Source organism: Sabethes cyaneus, chromosome 2 (genome assembly GCF_943734655.1).
Source record: "Sabethes cyaneus chromosome 2, idSabCyanKW18_F2, whole genome shotgun sequence".
Classification (NCBI taxonomy): domain Eukaryota; kingdom Metazoa; phylum Arthropoda; class Insecta; order Diptera; family Culicidae; genus Sabethes; species Sabethes cyaneus.
In genome coordinates, this window is record NC_071354.1 from 198860306 (window position 1) to 198879344 (window position 19039).

Genomic DNA, 19039 nt, shown 5'->3' on the forward strand with positions numbered 1-19039 from the left:
CTAGATCTATTGACCTCTATTACTTTCCTTCAGTTGGGTCACCCCTGCGAAATGGTACTTTCTACGAAAAGATTTTCCGAGAAATGATACATCCCGCGTAAAGTTTTTCGCGAAATGGTATTCTGCGAAACTCTATATTCCGCGTTAACCGATTCCGATTTTGAACGCAAATAGCTCTGCCAATTATGAATGAATTTTCATGGCTTAGATGCCGATCGATTCATAAAAGATGTAGCAATTATGTGATTTCTATTTCTATTCTATTTCTAGTTTCAAGGGTGCATTCTTTTTGTGATCGCCCTGCTCCACAGGCAGGGACGATAGTTAAATACACCATCTGTTGTTTTTTGATATCGATTACTTAAGTTTTAGAAATAAAGCAACAAAACCCCCTCGTCCCAACAGGTCGAATATTCTTTTCGACGTTCAGACTTTTACTAATTTGATATCTGTGCTTGGAAATTACGCCAGAAAAAGTGATAAAGTCCTCTCGTCTTAACAAGATTGTTTAGGACCGCGAAAAACCTAGTGCAATTTGATGTCCTGAAAGTGCACAGTTATAAAAAAGTGAGCGACCAACACGATCTTTCACCCGATTGTATCCACATAAAAGAATTTATTCAAATCTGATATAGTATGTGAAAAAGGGGTTGACGGAATATTCATGCAGGTGACGTGATGCAGCAACTTCAAAGTGAGGAAGAATTAGTGACTGTCTAATCCGAAATTAGATTTTGAGTGTTTCATTTGTTGCTTTACCATTGCATGCAATTGTTTATATATTTTCGATTGTATTAGCATTAGCATTAGCATATGTGGCTGCACACATCGTAGGTGGCATATAATCGCATTATATACCTGGCTACGTCCGAACAACCGCAGGGGAAGTGGGTAGGAATGTAGTGTAGCATCTACTTTTGAAAGTGCAGGGAACCCATACTACCTTCATAGATGTTACAGAAAAACAGAGTATATCATGTTAGTAGGGCAAGGCAAACAATAAGGAACATGAGGAAGATTTATTCAATAATAAACTGTATATAGTATATATTGTTTATTTGTATTACAAAAATTCATCTGACTCACAGCCTTAATGAATAAGATAATTCTAACTTCTACTAAAAACATTAACTAGACACTCACGGAAAATGTTGATTGGCACATTGAAGTCAAACATATAAAACATTTCAATGAACCGACGGCACATAAATCTAAATGGCTCATGAGCACCGTTAGTATATATATGCAAAAATAGAACAATCTCACCAGCAATCCGTCGCGTGAAATACAATTGCGTCATTTGAATTTCCATCAGTGCATCTAATATCCAATAATTATTTTAATTTTTTCCATATCCATAATATCCATGTGTATTATTTAAACTTGTTACGGCCAAAGTTTTAATCGTACAGTGAGAGGTGCTTGATGAGCTAAAACGAAACAAATAATTAAAGTAACATATTAGACTAACCTGCTACCAAGGCCGGGTAGCTCAGCCGTCTGCGCAAAATCTTCGTTTTGAGGTCTGGCATCTGGGAACCACGCAGCATCGCACCCTCTAGCTTTGCTACTCAATAGAGTATTACCGGGTATGGCCGCGTGGAGGCACTAGGTGGGAGCTTGGGCTGGCAAAAGCTATATTGGTCGCTTTCTCGTTTGCCTTCCCTATTTCATACCCTTGTTTAGATACTTTCAATTGTATTGCTCTCAAATGTGAAAAAACTGATGAACAGAGTGTCAAAAATAAACTATTAGTATCCAGAAAACGTTAGCTAATGGATGATATTTCAACTTTAAGGCAATTATATTTCAAACTGACCTGTCACAATAAATGGTGCTATATATCAACTATTTTCATGGAAAGTGGCGAATGTGAACCAGTGGTAAACAACCCAGATTATTTATTGCAAATTGCATCAAAAACGCGAATTGCAAGAAACTTGCAGACATGTCGCAAGATCCCAGCAGCGAGCTGTCAATTATTTATGTCAATTTATTGTGTTTGACACTCGCAATAAGTTGACATAAATATTTGACAGCTCGCTGCTGGGATTTTACTTGCAAACTGTTTACAAGATTATTGCATTTCGCGTTTTGCAATTTACAATATTTATTTTTTTCATCTATTTTTGTGTCTTATATTTGTTTTTATCTGAAATTAAACAAAAGAAAAAACTTTTTCCAAATTAAATTCCACTATTAATATTTATTCACGAGAGTTACGTATTTCTCCTACCACTTGCAGGCTTCATCAATATCTGTTTTCGAACAGTTCTTATCATTTTTGTATCATATTTATATCATTTTCGAGTCATTTTTCTCTTATTGTTTGTATATCATATTGTTATATCATTGACATGACACCAAATGCATCATTTTAGTAGCGTTTTTGTGTCATTTCTGTCATAAGATAAAATAAAGCGTAATTGAAAATGGCCCAATGGTAATTTGAAATATTTAGTTTTTTTAAACAAAAAAGAAAATGGATATATTTTTATGTATCATTTCCTTACAATTTTTGGTTTATAACTCAATTTTTTAATGTTTCATTTTCTTCTTTTATTCAACCTCTTTTGTTTCATTTTACGTTTTACATTACGTCATTTTTGTATTGTTTTGGGTCATTAGGAATAACTTTTGTTTTACTTTTTGATTTTTTTTCGGTTATTGTTGTATCATTTTGGTACCAATTTTGTTCCATTTTCGTTTATTTCAAATCACATATATTACAAAACCCAAATAAAGAATGTAAATTACTCACGGAAAGATTTTCAGGCCGATCATTTTGTTTTGTATGTTCTTTTTCTTCGAAAATAAAAATGGTCAAAATCCGACAAATGATGTATTTTCGTAATTTTCGTGGAGTTTTGTTTTTGAAAGATGATAACTTTTTAACGCATATAGTGCCAAAATGTCAAGAAATCTGTTTTAAGAAAATGAAGAGAGATAAATATGTTTTCTTGTATTCCCGGACTGCTTGTTCTGTTTACCTTCGTGAAAACGTCGCTAACGCTGCAGCTTTAATACATACGATTAAACACAAAGTTGGAGCTTAGTCGGGGGTTTTGGCGTATTATTTATATCAGAACCTGTTTCGGTTCATAGAAACAAACCTAACGCCACTGCTTTGCATGTGGCTAACGTTGCTGATACTGCCGCCTTTCTTCTGTTTCTGTCGAAACCACACGCGGGGATGCATAGTCGAAGCATAGTCGAATGACCTTTAGCCGGCGGAGGAAACGGCTCACATCACAATTTAAAATGCAAATTCAGCTCGCAATCCGTCCGCAGAGATCTGCCCCTAGCGCTGATTGCGGATCGCTTGTTAATAAATTATTGACAATGTCTCCAGCACCGACGGCAGGTGTAGGTGGTTTCCACGCTAGGCGGGCTACCCATTGCCCATACACGGCACGTGGTGCTGCTCTAGTTTAAATTTTTGAGAATCGCTTTTAAGTATGATTGATTCAGCAGCCCACACATGCTGATAATAGTATGGAAAAGCTTACGATTTAAGTATAGTTTTGTGGTTCAGTGTTGATCTGACGAATACTCGTTTAGCTAGTGGGCAAGCGAAATTCATCGTTTGGTTCAAAAGCCATGAACTTTCATGCTTCATCCATCATCATGCGGCCACCGGATAGAGTGCATACTCACGAATATCAACAAATCGGTCATAAAGCTCACCGGTTCAAGTGCTTCTCGATACGTTACTATCCGTCAGTCCACTGGGTACGACGACGGTTACTGAACACTATCCTTGCTTCGTGCCCACGCACTTAGGGTCTTAGCAGAAAAAAAGAAAAACAACGCCGTATAAAGTCAATCAGCGGCGGTTATCAATTCCGTAGGCTACTGCAGCTTTTAAAGCACATCCAGAAGTGTTTTCGCCTAGCGAATAAATCATCAGTTTTCAAGCCCATGACCATCATTTCAGCCCTTTTAAACCGTAAATTATCACTTTGTAAATCTTGTGATAGGTTGCAATTACAATACCTCACTCGCTCTCGTACAATGTGCTGGGAGGGTTCGTAAATTTTTCACACCATCTATGGTGGTATTTGACTACAGTTTACTCTGACTGTGATGATGATGCTCGATCGGCCTGCGTTCCAAACCTGCCCATGATTCATCCGAACAACTGCTGGTCGCAAGTCGACCGGCCGCCGCCGTAACCGTAGGACGATCGCCGTAATTTAGTGCGGTAATAAAATTAATAATCTAAAGTATGCCCTTTTGCTATTTTTGTGCGTACGTTAAACAACATAGGACGCCTCCGGGGTTGTCCATATTTGACCGCGAGTAGCATGGGATGCTGCACGGTGCGGTGGTGCGTTCCACTGACCTGACTCAACTGAACCAACGCAACGAGAGGGACGGATTGCGGGATGAATGCGTCATCATTTCCGTCGTGCATGCGTCGTCGGTTTGCTGGAACATTTCTGTAACACATAGGATTAATCGGACTTGTTGCGAAGTCCAGAAAACCGTGACTTTGTACGCTACGACCGACGTCGAGTGGGCACGGCAGTTTCCGCTAATTGAGAGCACTTCAACTAGCGGCTGTTTGGACAGAAACTGCAGTGTTGCTCAACGTGGGATGTGCGAGTAAAGTGCATGAATACGAGCTGTTTGTTTAACCTTAATCCGAGTGAAATTATGACTAAGCTGCAATCGAGGATTATCACTATCGCAACAAAAATCCGCTCGACTTCTAGTTACAATAAGGAACCAGCTTTTTGGTTAGGTATTTGTGTTCATAGTTTTGTCGTAGCTCTACTAGCTTTATTCTATATGCCAACGGATTGCTTTGTAGAACAGAAGTGGATGGTAACCACCATTCCGTCAGCAAAATCAAATGGGCATTTTTTTTTTTTCATTCGAATCAGCATTTTGCATTGTAAAGACTAATGTAATATGTTACAGAACTGCATGTATATTCATATATTCATATGGACTTATTTCCATGCTTCTGAGCGATCCATTAATCTTAACGCAGTGCTCGAAAAAATTGACAGTCCTGCAAGGTAGTATTCTTTTATCTACCAGCCCATGGACATGACTACTGAACTGCTGACAGTGTTTGTCTTTATTAGTTTTCTACTTCAGTTTAGCTTTTTAAAATCAACCAAAACCTGGCTGAAGAAAATTAATTAAAACTTCGGGGCAATGTTTACGTTTATTGCAATTTCGTTCGTCGTTGTCGGCAGTTCAAAACGCATGAATTGTTCAGGGGTATCTTTCCAATAAGCTGGAGTGTAAAATTGCTGTCTCACAAGATACTGGAAAATTTTAAAACAATATGGTTCATTATCCATCACAATACATAGATATTTTGTGTGAAAATGTTCGTAAAGCTTCCTGCAGGGTATTCCACTAGCTTCTGTTGCTTTACTTTACGATCTGGATAAGTTGGAACTTTATATGATTTTTTTTCCAGTCTGAGCCTTCACTTTTTGTGTAAAACCTGTTGATATTGTGTACTTTATTTGCAACTACCCTTATTGATATTTTTGGATTTGATTCAAAAGCTGCCAGAATCATTTTCTTCTTCTTCTTTAAATGTACATGTTATGTACATGTTCACCACTATAGTTACTATATATATAGTTCGGCGGATAGAAAATTGGGAGCCAAATAAACGTCAAAAGCGGAGCCAAAAGCTTTTCAAAATCCAAAATGCAGGAGTAATGTTAAAAAAACACACTTTATTTTCATAGAACTAATCATTTTCAGCACCCGCCAGTGATTATTTTTCGTAAAAACCTGCACATTTCACCATAATTTCAAATTTAATTTCATAAATCAGGGATGCCAATTCGCCTGGTTTTCTATCCGCCGAACTATATATATAGTAACTATATTCACCACCACTTTCAGCTTTTCTTTCCACAGTAAGGCACTCTTTATAACGACACTCTTGATAACGACACTCTTTTGGGCACTTCTGCAACAGTCGCTTTTGGCAAACTTAATGACTATGCGATGGAACGAATCGAGGAATCGCGATTCTCCAAATACTTATGCACAGAAAATGCTAAATGTCTGCATTCTGCAGACGGTGCCATCTTATAAATTGAGATGCTATATCAAAACAATGTATGTGATTTACGCAGATTTACGTTTGTTTATGTGTTAGTCATGAGCTTAGGAGCATAGAGAAATTCATTCAGTTTCATCACTGACGAACTGACATGATACATAGAAGAAAATCCTTTAAAAACCATCGTCCTGCATATTTTGCTTGCACACTAGCACCCTCTATTATGCATGTTGTGGAGTAGCTTGCATTTGCAGGGTTTTATGCTGTAGGGTTTTGTACATTTGTGTGGTTTTATACTGAAAACTCGAAGCAACACTCGCGCGCCGTGGAGTGGACATGTTGCAAAACATGCTTTTTTGAAAAATGAGTGGTTTTTGATTGGACGATGGAATTATCGCGAGTGTCTCGTCTGTTTGTCTGTGGTTTCATAGAGTTCAGTTTCAGTTTTTCAGTTCAGTCAGAAAAGATGGGAAATAGCATTCGTTAGCAGATAACGTCATAAAAAATATTTGTGAATACAATTATATTGCAGGCACAAAATAAACTACAAATAGTTTGGGAACTTCGCCAGAAATGACTAATCTAACTGTGATTGTCGTCAGCATAGACTAGCGGTCGCTCAAGCTGTTTCAAGCTGTCGTCTTCTTTCAACTCGATCTTGAACCACTCGCCCAAGAACCGTTTTTTCGTACTATCGCCCGGCATCTTTTCGACGTGTCCAGGCCTAGTCCTAGCCTCTCGACTTTCCCAAGGTGTAGGATGGGAATATCTCCAAGCAGTGCCTATAACTCATGATTCGGACTCCTCTGCCACTCTACGCTTTCAATTTGCACTTTGCCAAATGCCGTGCTTCGGTAGGTGCGAAATCCTACATCTCTACTTCACAACATGGATTTTATCCTGGCCGATCAGTCTCAACCAACTTACTGGAGTTTACCTCGCTTTGTCTGCGTACAATGGAACAGGGCAATCAGATCGACGCCATTTACACTGATTTGAAAGCGGCTTTCGATCGAGTCAATCATGATATTTTGCTTGCTAAACTCGATAAATTAGGAGTATCAACTAATTTGCTTTCATGGTTTAACTCATATCTACGGAATCGTAAAATAGCTGTTAAATTGGGTCCCAGTCAATCGAGTTGGTTCCAGAATGGTTCTGGAGTTCCACAAGGTAGCATTTTAGGACCTTTGCTATTCTCGCTGTTCGTGAACGACGTCACTCGAGTGTTGCCTTCTGGAACAAGGCTGTGCTACGCAGATGATCTAAAAATTTACCTGCCAATTGAAACCATCACAGATTGTTTGCAGCTTCAGAAATTGATCGATTTGTTTGTGGAATGGTGCAACTCCAATCGTATGCTTATCAGCACTCAGAAATGTACCGTTATTAGCTTCACTCGTAAAAAACAGCCTATGGTGTTCGATTACTGCATCAACGGAACGACTCTGCAGCGGAGTAACAACGTCACGGATCTAGGCGTCGTACTAGATAGCCAGATGTCGTTCAGACAACATTACACCTTTATTATTAACAAAGTGTATCGGCTGCTTGGTACTATCTTCCGAATCGGTAGAGATTTCTCTGATCCGGGCACACTACGTACTCTGTACTACTCCTTCGTCCGTTCCGTTCTTGAGATTAGCTGTGCTGTTTGGGATCCTTATTATAATTATTGGATACTTCGCATTGAACGAATACAAAAACACTTCATACGTAAAATCTGCGGCAGGCTACCCTGGAGAAACCCTGATGCTCTTCCGCCTTATGAGGAACTTTGTCTGCTAGTTGGGATTGCACTTCTTGAGCAGCGACGGAAGGATATCATCGCCAAGACTGCTCATAAGATCCTGTTGGGTGCTCTTGACTGCCCTGCTGTTCTGTCGCAGCTTCAGCTATACTGTCCCCTTCGGCCTCAAAGGAACCAACAGTTCCTACGCGTCGATTCACACCGTACTAACTATGGACTTCATGAACCAGTTCGTCGTATGGCTTTGGAGTACAATCGTCGCGGAAATAGCATGGACTTTTAGCTACTTTTTGGTGTAGTTTTTAAAATGTTCATTTGTGTATTTAATTTATTTTACTGATTTTGTTTTGTGTATTTTTATTGTATATCGATGTAAAAGACACTGGATTTTTGTGCCACTTTGAGTAAGAGTATGTAACTTACTCAAGGTGTCTTTTCCCAGTCCAATCTAATTTCATTAAGACTTAAAGTCGGATGAATTGAATCAAATAAATAATAATAAAATAATATTTGTTCATCGATGCAGTTATTATTAGACAATCCTCCTAGAATCCGCTTTTAGTCTGGCGTAGATTGCTTCCGCTGTCGCAAAGTTTCCTAGGAGTTGACTTACTTACTCACTTACTTAGTTGGCCTTACCTCTTATGACAAAGCCTAACGTAGCATAATTCCTCCATCTAGTTCGGCCCATGGCAGCTGCCCAAGCAACAATGTGAGTTTTATTGTACTTTCATGGCGGTTTTGCATGATCAATTTTGGTCTTAAATGGCACCATAAGAGTGTAATAAAAACCCAAATTGCTACTAGGGTGGTCTCCAGTTTCACGGGCGCCCAGTGTTCGCCAGACCTCGCTCCACCTGGCCTTACCACCTCGCTCGTTATGCCCCTCTTCGTCTTTTACCTACCGGACTCGATGCGAGAGCCATTATTTTTGCATCATAGTTGTCCGGCATTCTAGCAACATGTCCTGCCCAACGTATCCGTCCGGCTTTGACACTTTCTGAATACTGGGTTCGTGAAGAGACGCGCGAGCTCGTGATTCACTCTTCGCCTCCATACACCGTGCACGCTGCCAAAAATGGTTATTATCACCCGTCGTTCGAAAGTTCCGAGTGTTCGTAGATCGCTTCTTTCAGTGTCCACATTTCATGCCCGTAGAGGGCAACCGGTCTGATTAGCATTTTGTACAGTGTGTACTTTGTATGTGGGCTTAGACTGTTCGACCGCAAGTTATTGTGGAATCCGTGGCAGGCTCAACTTCCGCTGGTAAGACGCCTTAATTTAATTTCACGGCTGGTGATCTGCTGCTACCGATAACCCATGACGGCTCGTACTCCCAGCTGTGAGTAGAATCGAGGGCGAAGATGAAGAAGAAGAAGAAAAAGTAATGCAAAATTTGTTTCCTAGTACGCCACCAGCTTGACGGGCAGCTGATTTCCCACGAATTTTTTGATTCGGGAATAAGCTATGCAGGAAGACGATGTGAGGATATGCGTGCGCGAGTGTGTGGGTAGCAGAAGGTCTGCAGACAGCACCGGCGGCTGTTTCTTTTACGCCTGCGTGTACGTCGCAAGCGTTAAATGCTACGTTTGTCATACTCTTTCGCTTGTGAATAGACATGGTTGACTTCTCGCTCGATTCGCAACATTTCCAGAGATGCGCACGACAAACGTCATTCGAACTTATGTAGCTCTGGTGCCCTATTGTCACCTTTCCCTTACCTAAATTTTTAAGGTGAGAGCACAATTTGCGATTCTAAAAGTCACCTAGATGACACCGATCACCTGAGTTACTGTAGAAATCAAATAGGAACTGTAAAGTAAGGTAAGGGTGACTGTAAAAAAGTACAAGGGTCCATGCCTAGTGACGCAGGATTGACGTAGGACTACGAATGTAGAGCAATTCGTCTCCCAATACTAAAGCCGGTGATTTTTGTACGAATTTCATATATAGATGCCCAAGTTGCGCATTAAAGTATTGTGTTCTTACATGTGAGAAATTCATAATTTCAACTCTTCAGCTAATTTAAATGGTGGACCTGAAAAGGTCCATTTATTAAACTCGAATTCATAAATTTTTGACTCGTGGTGTCCATTCTCTACTTTCGTCCATCAGATAGGTTATTGGTGTGTGGATTAATGGTGGGAATACTGTTTACCGGACAAACGCTACTGATAGGATCTGTAATCAAGATAGACTTTTATATTTATTTAGTATTTATTTATTACCCAGTAGCGTAAAGGAAAACCTTTTTCAAATTTGCTACCTGCGGATGTCTTAGTATTATACATCATAAAACTTAACTCTAACAAAAAACTTAACTGTTAACATTAATTGCGATTCCAATAATCGAGGCAGCCTTAAAAACTGTTTCAGAAGTTGAGCGTTTGACAATCGGGAGTATTGCGCTATAGTTTATCACACCTCTAACGAACAGTGAGCTTGAGTAGCTAGTCGAGTTGTTGGGAGGAACTATCAGGTTCTGTAACCGACGCCCTTGGGATGGCAACAATTTCTCAAAGAGTACTGGCGGAGATCGCGTTCTGATCAGCTTGCGTAAGAACACACATGAGCGGTGCGCGTAGAAATTCTCAAGTGGGCATCCGATCAGGTTTTCCTGCAGTTGAGTTACATGCGCGTAGCGGTTCAACCCGTAAACAAAACGTACACATGAGTTCAGCGCGACTTTAGCCTGTCCATGGAGCCCGCACTTGGTTTAACGTGAAGTAGTTCGCTATGTCGTTCCATATGTTGAAAACCCCACTTCGGATTGCTGATCTCCACAGAACACGGTTTGGACTCGTTTCTTCAGATACGACTCTACTAGGTTAACAGCAGAAACGGTAAAGTTAAACTGAGTTTCCAGCTTCGAACAAAGTTTAAGACGATGGATGGTGTCGAAAGCTTTAGAAAAATCCAGTAGTAGCAATATGGCTGAACCCTTCCTGTCGATCGCTTTTACTAGATCATGTTTATGATGTTATGTTATGATGATGTTATGTGTCACAAGCTAGTTGCTTACCGATGTGACGCCAACCAAAGCCGCTGACCGACTGACGATGCGCAGCAAAAGCCAAGCAGAAGTAATGTTTCAAATACAACCTTTCCTGCCGATGTGTCAGCAAAAGGCATAGCAGCCAAAACCATATCGTTCGCTGGCGGATGAGTCGATGGATTCTTCGATTTGTTGGCGTCTCGCTTGGTGAATATGGATGTCTTCATTGCCTTATCCGTGGAAGCAACAACAGCTAGAGCGTAAATTAAATACAATCATAAGGGAGCTTAACCCATAGCTCATCTCCTACATATTTCTGTCATCCGTGCTAGGGAAGCATTGCCGTGGGAAGACGAAAAAATGAAAATAATGAAATAATGAATAGCCGTCTAATATTTTCTCAATTATTAAACGTCTGTTAGGGAAACATATAATCTACTGTGTTGTAATGGATTTTTTGAAAAATTTCCAATCAATTGATACCAATATCTCTAGAATCTATTGATGGATGACTAAGTTAAAAGCATGCAACCTATAACCACTTTTCGTTACATGTTCCCTTTTCGTTTCTCTAAAGTGCTCCCCCATATAGATAGAATAAAAATCAAAAACGTAGTATTACGTCAAAATAGAGCGCGTCTGTGGAGTGAGGTGAAGTGAAGTGATTGTGAGAATAGAACCTCTGATTAGTAGTGTCAGTTTGTCCGGAAAACCGTGTTCGTGCATTATCTACCATAGTCTCGTTTGACTGTATCGTATGCTGCTTTGAAGTCAATAAGGAGTTGGAGGAGTTGTTGGAGGCGTTTACTAACGTTATGTCGCATTAGCTGAAGCAGTCAAGCCGCCTCCCCTTTTTTGTAGAAATGTCAAACAACTTCTTCCTCCAATGGTTCTATCTCATCCTTCCGAATATTGGAAATAACTCAGTGAAAGCCATTGGCAGCGTTTCTGGGCTATTTTTATAAAGCTTTACTGGTATGTGGTCTTTACCAGCGGCTTTGTGGGAATACAGCAGCCCGATTTCTCGTTTGACTTCTTGAAGATCAGGTGCTGGGACATCCCTATTTTCGATGGACATTCCTAGGTTAACTTTCGTTCCACCTCCTTCGGCAACTTCGCCATTGAGGTGTTTATCAACGGACTGCTTCCACCTGTCGACCATCTTGCGCTCGCTTGTGATCAAATTCTTCCTCTTTCCGCAGCCAGGGAAGCCATCGGATGCTCCGGATCTCAAATAAAAACTTTTTACACTGTCGACTGTCAAATTCGTAATTTTTACAGTGCTTTTTCTGGCTTTTTCAGACTATTACGAAAATTAGAACTAGGTTTTTTTCAATTCACTCCGACGTTTCAACTATTTGTTTTAGTCTTTTTCAAGGATAGCTACACTATTGTCGTGTTAGGTTTAATTACAAATTTCTGCCAAGTGAAGCCAAGTTTGCGGACAAATTCAGTATAGTAGCCTAGAATCTAGTATTTAGTTTGCCCTGCGTCCAGATATCATTCTGAAGAGATTTATGGTGCTTTTGCAGCGATGTTTCACCTATGCAAAATATTATTTGTATGATGTCTTCTCGTCCAACAAAACACTGAAGACATGACAATATTATTATAAGTTTTGGTTAAACACTTAGTTAACCCGTTAACCTAAAGGCTGGAAACTCACCTGACATCAGATTTTGTAATATCGCCAATGGACTCCAAGAGATTTAAAAATGTATTTCTTCTTTCTTTCCATAGGAACCAAGAAGATGGAATACAAGACCAGACAGTGGCACGAGAAGTGCTTCTGCTGCTGCGTCTGCAAGACCGCAATCGGAACCAAATCGTTCATCCCTCGAGAACAGGAGATCTACTGTGCCGGTTGTTACGAGGAGAAATACGCAACACGCTGCATCAAGTGCAAGAAGGTATGTTCACCCCTAGAATCTGCTATTGATTGCAACCTCTATAATCTAATACGCTTTTCTTTCAGATCATCACCAGCGGTGGTGTAACCTACAAGAACGAACCGTGGCACCGTGAGTGCTTCACCTGCAGCCACTGTCAGGTGTCGTTGGCTGGCCAACGCTTCACCAGCCGCGACGAAAAGCCGTACTGCGCCGAGTGCTTCGGGGAGCTCTTCGCCAAGAGATGCACTTCCTGTACCAAACCAATCACCGGTAGGTGCCACTTTAGAAATACTTTGTCCGACTGTCTTTCGTCACACAACCACTTTCGCACCACTTTCAGGCATCGGTGGTACCCGTTTCATCTCGTTCGAGGACCGCCACTGGCACAACGACTGCTTCATCTGCGCCATCTGCAAGACGTCTCTAGTCGGCCGTGGATTCATTACCGACGAGCAGGACGTCATCTGTCCGGAATGCGCCAAGCAGAAACTGATGTAAGGCAATACTATACCGTTTATTAATCCCCTAGAAATGCACTTCAAGTTAATTCTTCTACACACACCTACAATGTCTGCAAAACAAAACAAAAAAAAAAATAAAACAAATATTTACACCTACACGTTAAAACTAAGAGAAACAACGAAACACAGCAAATGATATTCTAAAAACCAGGAAACAAGGAAAACTAGAGCAGAGCAGAATGCAGACAGACCAAAACGAAAAAACACACAGCATGCCTAAGAATAAGGAAAAGCCTTACACCATTGTCAAGTCAAAGTGACAAAAACATTACGGCCATCTTGCTAATGAGTATTTTAAGGGGAAATTCTATCGTTTCTGTAAAAACAAACGAAAATTTGATTCTCTTGTGGTTTCGGACCACTCTTTTCTGTTTTGTGCCGTGTTATGTTTTCTCATCCCGGAAAGGACGCGCAATATTATACTCGTTTGTCCTACGCGAAAGGTTGGGTTTGGAAAGTGTAAGAGTATTCTACTAGATTGAGCGATTTTTAATGCAAAATAAAATATTTATCTGCGAAACCAGACAGTTACTTATGCTGTGAATATATTTTCTATAGTTTTTTTTTAGAGTCGGCTTTTTATATATCCCAACAAACCAAACACTCACACGAGATTAGCGGGAAGCGGCCAATATTCACAAAAGTTGCCTTCTACTATGAACAAATAAGAAATACCAACACAAAACATACAACATACTAAAACCCATACACAAAAATTAGAATACAAAATCGAATTCGACGAGACAAGTTTTTAACAGTTGTCCTAGTTTATATCGCGCTTTTAAACACACAAAAACTAAAGTATTTATGGATAGGAAGATGAAAAACAATGCTTTAATATTAATATTATTAATAAAAGAAAATCGAGATATACTTAACATTTAAAAACGCTTGTCTCTCCTCCCTTTTTCTGTTCCGTGTCGTTACTCGTAAGCAAATTGAGAATAAACAGAATATCTCTTATTATGATTATGATTATTACTGATTATTATCTACTTAGGCGGTCAACGAAGCAAAAAGAAAGAAAATGTATTTAAACAAAGAAAACTAGACACCTATCAAAAAAAACTATTTAATATTACAGTTACTAAACATAACCCTATATATATTATGCTATTAGAAATCAGCAGATAAGATAAATAAAAGAAGAAAAATCAAATGTAAATGCATTATTAAGGGAAAAACTGTGCAGCAGGATCAGTTTACAATATTTTAACTTTGCTGTTTCCGACAGTATTTCGTCTAACGAATGTTTTACTGTTCAGATTATTATTATTTATTCATTAACATGGACCGATTACCATTAATCTTTTCTTTACGTTACACAACCAATCAGTGCAGCATCGCAAATGAAAAATACACAAGCTAAAAAAAAGTATAGAGTACGTTTTAGACGTTTATCACACACGCGGTGGGTACATGGCGAAAAGAAGAAGAAGAAGAACAAGTACGTATATCAACAAAACAAGCGCTAATCATTTATTCACAAACATCTTTGTTATTATTACACTTACTATTTTAGTGATAGACGGGTTTTTTGAATAAATAAATTATCTCTCCAGTTTTCTTCCGGTGTTCGTTCGGCGGTGTTGTTGGCGCACTGAAACAAAAATCTTCGTCCACGTAGTGAAAGGTCACAGTTCCTGCGGTCAACATTTTACCTGCAGTACAGAACCATGGTTGCAAGGCTAGATTAGATACGAAGCGAATAGATATGAATTACCATCAACTAAATGTATAGGGCAGTTTGTTGCATAAAGCGAAATCAATTCTTCGATTGAGAATAGAGGATAGAGCGAATACAATGGACAAGTATCCAATTTATGGCTTGGGAAATAGAAATGCTGAAGATCTGTAGAGCAGTCGACAACGATAGATAAGTTCGTCTATTTGGATTTCCGCGGCCGATAACAACACCCGTACAGACATGCAAAGACCGATTTTGGTAGAAAATTGTTCTTCGTTGGACTCCAAAAGATGTACATTTCGAGTCAAAAGCGCCGCACTACGAAGAGTTGATTATCTAAAAACACTTATCAGACTGGCAGCTCTCCATGGTCACGAAACTAGGTGTCTTTGGACGAAAGGTGTTGCGTAGCATCCACGATGGAGTGCAGATGGATAACGGAGCGCAGAGCTTCCATCCCAATGCCAGGAACGGCTCTAGACGTTGATTGCACTGTGAGGTAAAACGTCTTAGTGAGTCTACTCCATATTAAGAGCGGCTAAAGACAGCGTTTAAGCTGGAGCGGGCGGCTGAACAAAGAAACTTACTTCCTTACTTAATTGGCCTAACGTCTTACGACAAGGCTTGCGCAGTATAATTTCCTCATCTATTTCGGTCCATGGCAGCTGGTCTTCAGTTCCGTGGGCACCCAGTGCTCGCCAGATCTCGCTCCACCTGGTCTTGCCATCTCGCTCGCTGTGCCCCTCTTCGTCTTGTTCCTACCGGATTTGATGCGAAAACAATTTTTGCAGGATAGTTGTCCGGCATTCTAGCAACATGTCCTGCCCAGCGTATTCGTCCAGCTGTAACCACTTTCTGAATACTTGGTTCACCGAAGAGACGCGCGAGCTCGTGGTTGATAATTCTCCTCCATACACCGTTCTCTTGCACTCCAGGTTAAAAGCAGCTCCCAACAGCATCTGATGTGAAGTGAGTGGCTGTCTTGATACTAAAGATAGAATGGTAGGTCCATTACGAGATTCGGTAGTGTGACCTTTGTAAGGCTCCGGACAGCTTGCACCCCGCGAACTAGGCATCAGAGTTTTGCCGGAAATTCTTCGCAAAGAAGAAAAGGTTTGGAACATCCGCGGCGGAAAGGCCCAGTTTTACCAGGGCGATGCCACTACTGCTGTGTTGAATGCTGTGAACGGGTTTTGTAGTGTTGGGCAGAAGCCGGGACCCGTGATAGATTGGAAGGCAATCAACGAGAGGATGCGTGTCTATTGAGGACAAAGGGCCGTTTCTTCTATAAAAGCATCAACAACGTGCACTGCCCGCACGAACATAGACCTGATGATGGGAAGGAAGCGTTCTACGCGCAGCTAGAGTCAACGTACGACATCTGTTCGCCACGGGACATCAAAATCGTAATCGGGGATATGAACGCTCAGGTCGACCGAGAAGAGATGTATAGACCAGTGATAGGATCCAATCTGCACACCAACACGAACGATTATGGTCAACGAAGTGTAAACTCCGCAGCTTCTCGAGTCCTGGTGATTAGAATTACCTCGCAAAGATATCCACAAAGCCACCTGGAGATTACCTGACCAACGTACAATTAACCAGATTGACCACGTTCTCATAGATGGTCGGTTCTTCTTGAGCATCACGATCATACGGGGTTCTACGAGGTACGGATATTGACTCTGACCATCACCAAGAAGCGGTATATGCGCGCTCAAAACTGTCAATCGTATACCAGACACGTGAAAGTCGTGGCTATCTGGTTTTAGACAGTTGTACTTTCCCTGGAAGTACGTTAAGTTGACTGGGCACGATACCGTTGCTTGGTGGGAGTTTAACTCTTGGTGATGTGAGGGATCTATATTGACACTGGACTGTCCGTGGTGTTGGACATTTTTCCCGCGGGAACACTTTTCCTTATAATGCACTTGATAGGGTTTCGGCGATTCACTAAATACGCCGCCACGTGGCTAAGGATACATTAACATTGGTATTTGATATATCGTACCCACCGAGATTTTGCGAAGAATAGTCGGGAGTACTGTTTTTACCCTACACAGAACTTCGCGGCACTGCGAGTGCCAAACACTATTTCACAGAGACAATCTGGAATTGCGAAAAACAACTCGTTGAGGGCACGTTATATCAGTTTACTAAGTCCGGCTATTTTACGGTTTACTCGACACGGAAGTTTTAATGGTTTACTTAGCACGAAATATAGGACACTTCAGTGGCGGAGGTTTTCCAAAGCCACGCATAACACTTAGCAACGCACCGATCTTTGGTTACTCAACCTGCTTGAATGCCACATGATTACCGTATAGGATTACAGAATAGAGCAGAACAACGAAGACAAACAACTCCCCAACCAAGCATGGGCAAAACTCCCAAGCGTTACGAAACTCCTCTGCTCCCGGTCGATCCGTGCGATGGAGCCATTAGTAACCGAGGCGTCTCGATGGAGATTTTTTTCTTAATAATTTATTTACATTTACAATGGGACATGGTCTCATGTTACAGTTTGGGGCAGAATACGCTCGATCATCGGAGCGGTATCGAGTGAAGGAGCCCGCAGAATACGTAGTGATTGGTTTGGCAGGAAATGTCTAAAAGCGGCGGAAAGAAACAAGAGCTTAAAAAAAGTATCTGACCATTTCCACTTGGGAGAATTTGACTAAATACTGACGATCAATGAAGCAGTTAAGCATGATCCCGAGAGGTGCCAGAATGAGGAAGGAGCTCATGAAGAATTAAAACAACTATTCCGAATAAGCATTTTGATAAAATGAACCAAAGACGTAAGGGCTATACATAGTAAGGAAGAGAAAGAGGTTTCGATTCTTCTATAATAGTATTCCAGCATCTGACACGAGAAATCTGGCTACTGAAGACCAACATCTGGAACAATCGGAATAGACCGACGAGACGAAAAAGGACTATGGATTAGAAACTCGGGACGTGGAACTGCTGGTCTCTCAACTTCCAAGGGAGTACTCGAGTGCTCTCCGATGTATTGAAAAGCCGCAAGTCCGACGTCGTAGCGCTAGAGAAGGTGTGCTGGAAGAATGGAAGAACTCAATGATACGTATGTTCAGAGATGGACATACCATCTACCAGTGCTGCGGCAACACACACAAGCTGGATACCGATTTCATAGTAATGGGCGTGATGTGAAAACGTGTGATTGGGTGGTGGCCTATCAATCTTGGAATATGCACTTTGAGAATCAGCGACCGGTTCTTCTACATAAGCATCATCAACGTGCACAACCCTCACCTTAGAAGTACCGATGACGACAAGGATGAATTCTACGCGCAGTTGGAACCCGCTGACCAAAACATGCTCAGGTCAACCAGGAGGAAGAACACAAACCGATAATTGGATGGTTCAGCGCACGCCAGTTGACCGATGAAATAGCCCTAAGACTTATCGACTTTGCCGCCTCCAAGTACATGATCTTCTTCCAGCATAGACTCCTACACAAGTACACCTGGAGGTCACTAAATCAGACAGTATTACCCAGGTAACCGCTAAGCACTGAATTAAGCTTGAAAGCTGCTCTAAATTTGCAAGTTACATGCTGCCAGATATAATTCAGCATTGTCAAAGCATAGCAGCTTTAAAATGGCATTCTCAATGCTGAATTAATATTTACTTGAAGCACTATGAAAAGCTGATTAGATGCTCTAAGCAAGCTTTATTGCCGTTACCGGCATCAAAAGGGATTTTGAACACTGCTCACACTTGCAGGAAATCTTGCGAACGTACGCGTGATAACAGAAAAAATGCTTCCCTCTCTTTTTGTCTTACGCAAAATCCTGCACCGCCGATTGAATAAACATCAACAGTAATCTATAGGGCATATGCATACGGATAATATGCAAGAAATATTTCTATACATGTATGCCATCACATAAAAAGAAAATAAAAGGTAGGTAATTCTCCCAAAGCGCAACTTGTGGAAGATATGTGAAAAACAAAATCTTTCCCTCCATTCCGCCTTGATAAGCAAATCAAACATCCGAGTTGAGAATAGAGGTTTTCCGTCAGATCATACCCCTTCTTTTCTTATTTTTTCTCGAAAGTACTCCCAATACGAGTGATAATGGTGCAAAAATATATTTTTTTCGTTGACTCTAGAATTT

General features: G+C 40.7%; 1 protein-coding gene across 10 annotated transcripts in view; it reads left to right on the forward strand.

Annotated features, from left to right (window-relative positions):
• The window catches only part of LOC128738109 (four and a half LIM domains protein 2), a 335738-nt gene extending 320980 nt beyond the window's left edge, over nt 1-14758 (forward strand). For all 10 annotated transcript variants that reach the window (XM_053832968.1, XM_053832967.1, XM_053832965.1 and 7 more), the window contains 3 exons: nt 12529-12698; nt 12764-12950; nt 13021-14758. In XM_053832968.1, the coding sequence (XP_053688943.1) occupies nt 12529-12698; nt 12764-12950; nt 13021-13178 (515 nt within the window). In that variant the 3' untranslated portion in view covers nt 13179-14758. The remainder of the gene's footprint in view (nt 1-12528; nt 12699-12763; nt 12951-13020) is intronic.
• Nucleotides 14759-19039: the final 4281 nt, after the last annotated feature.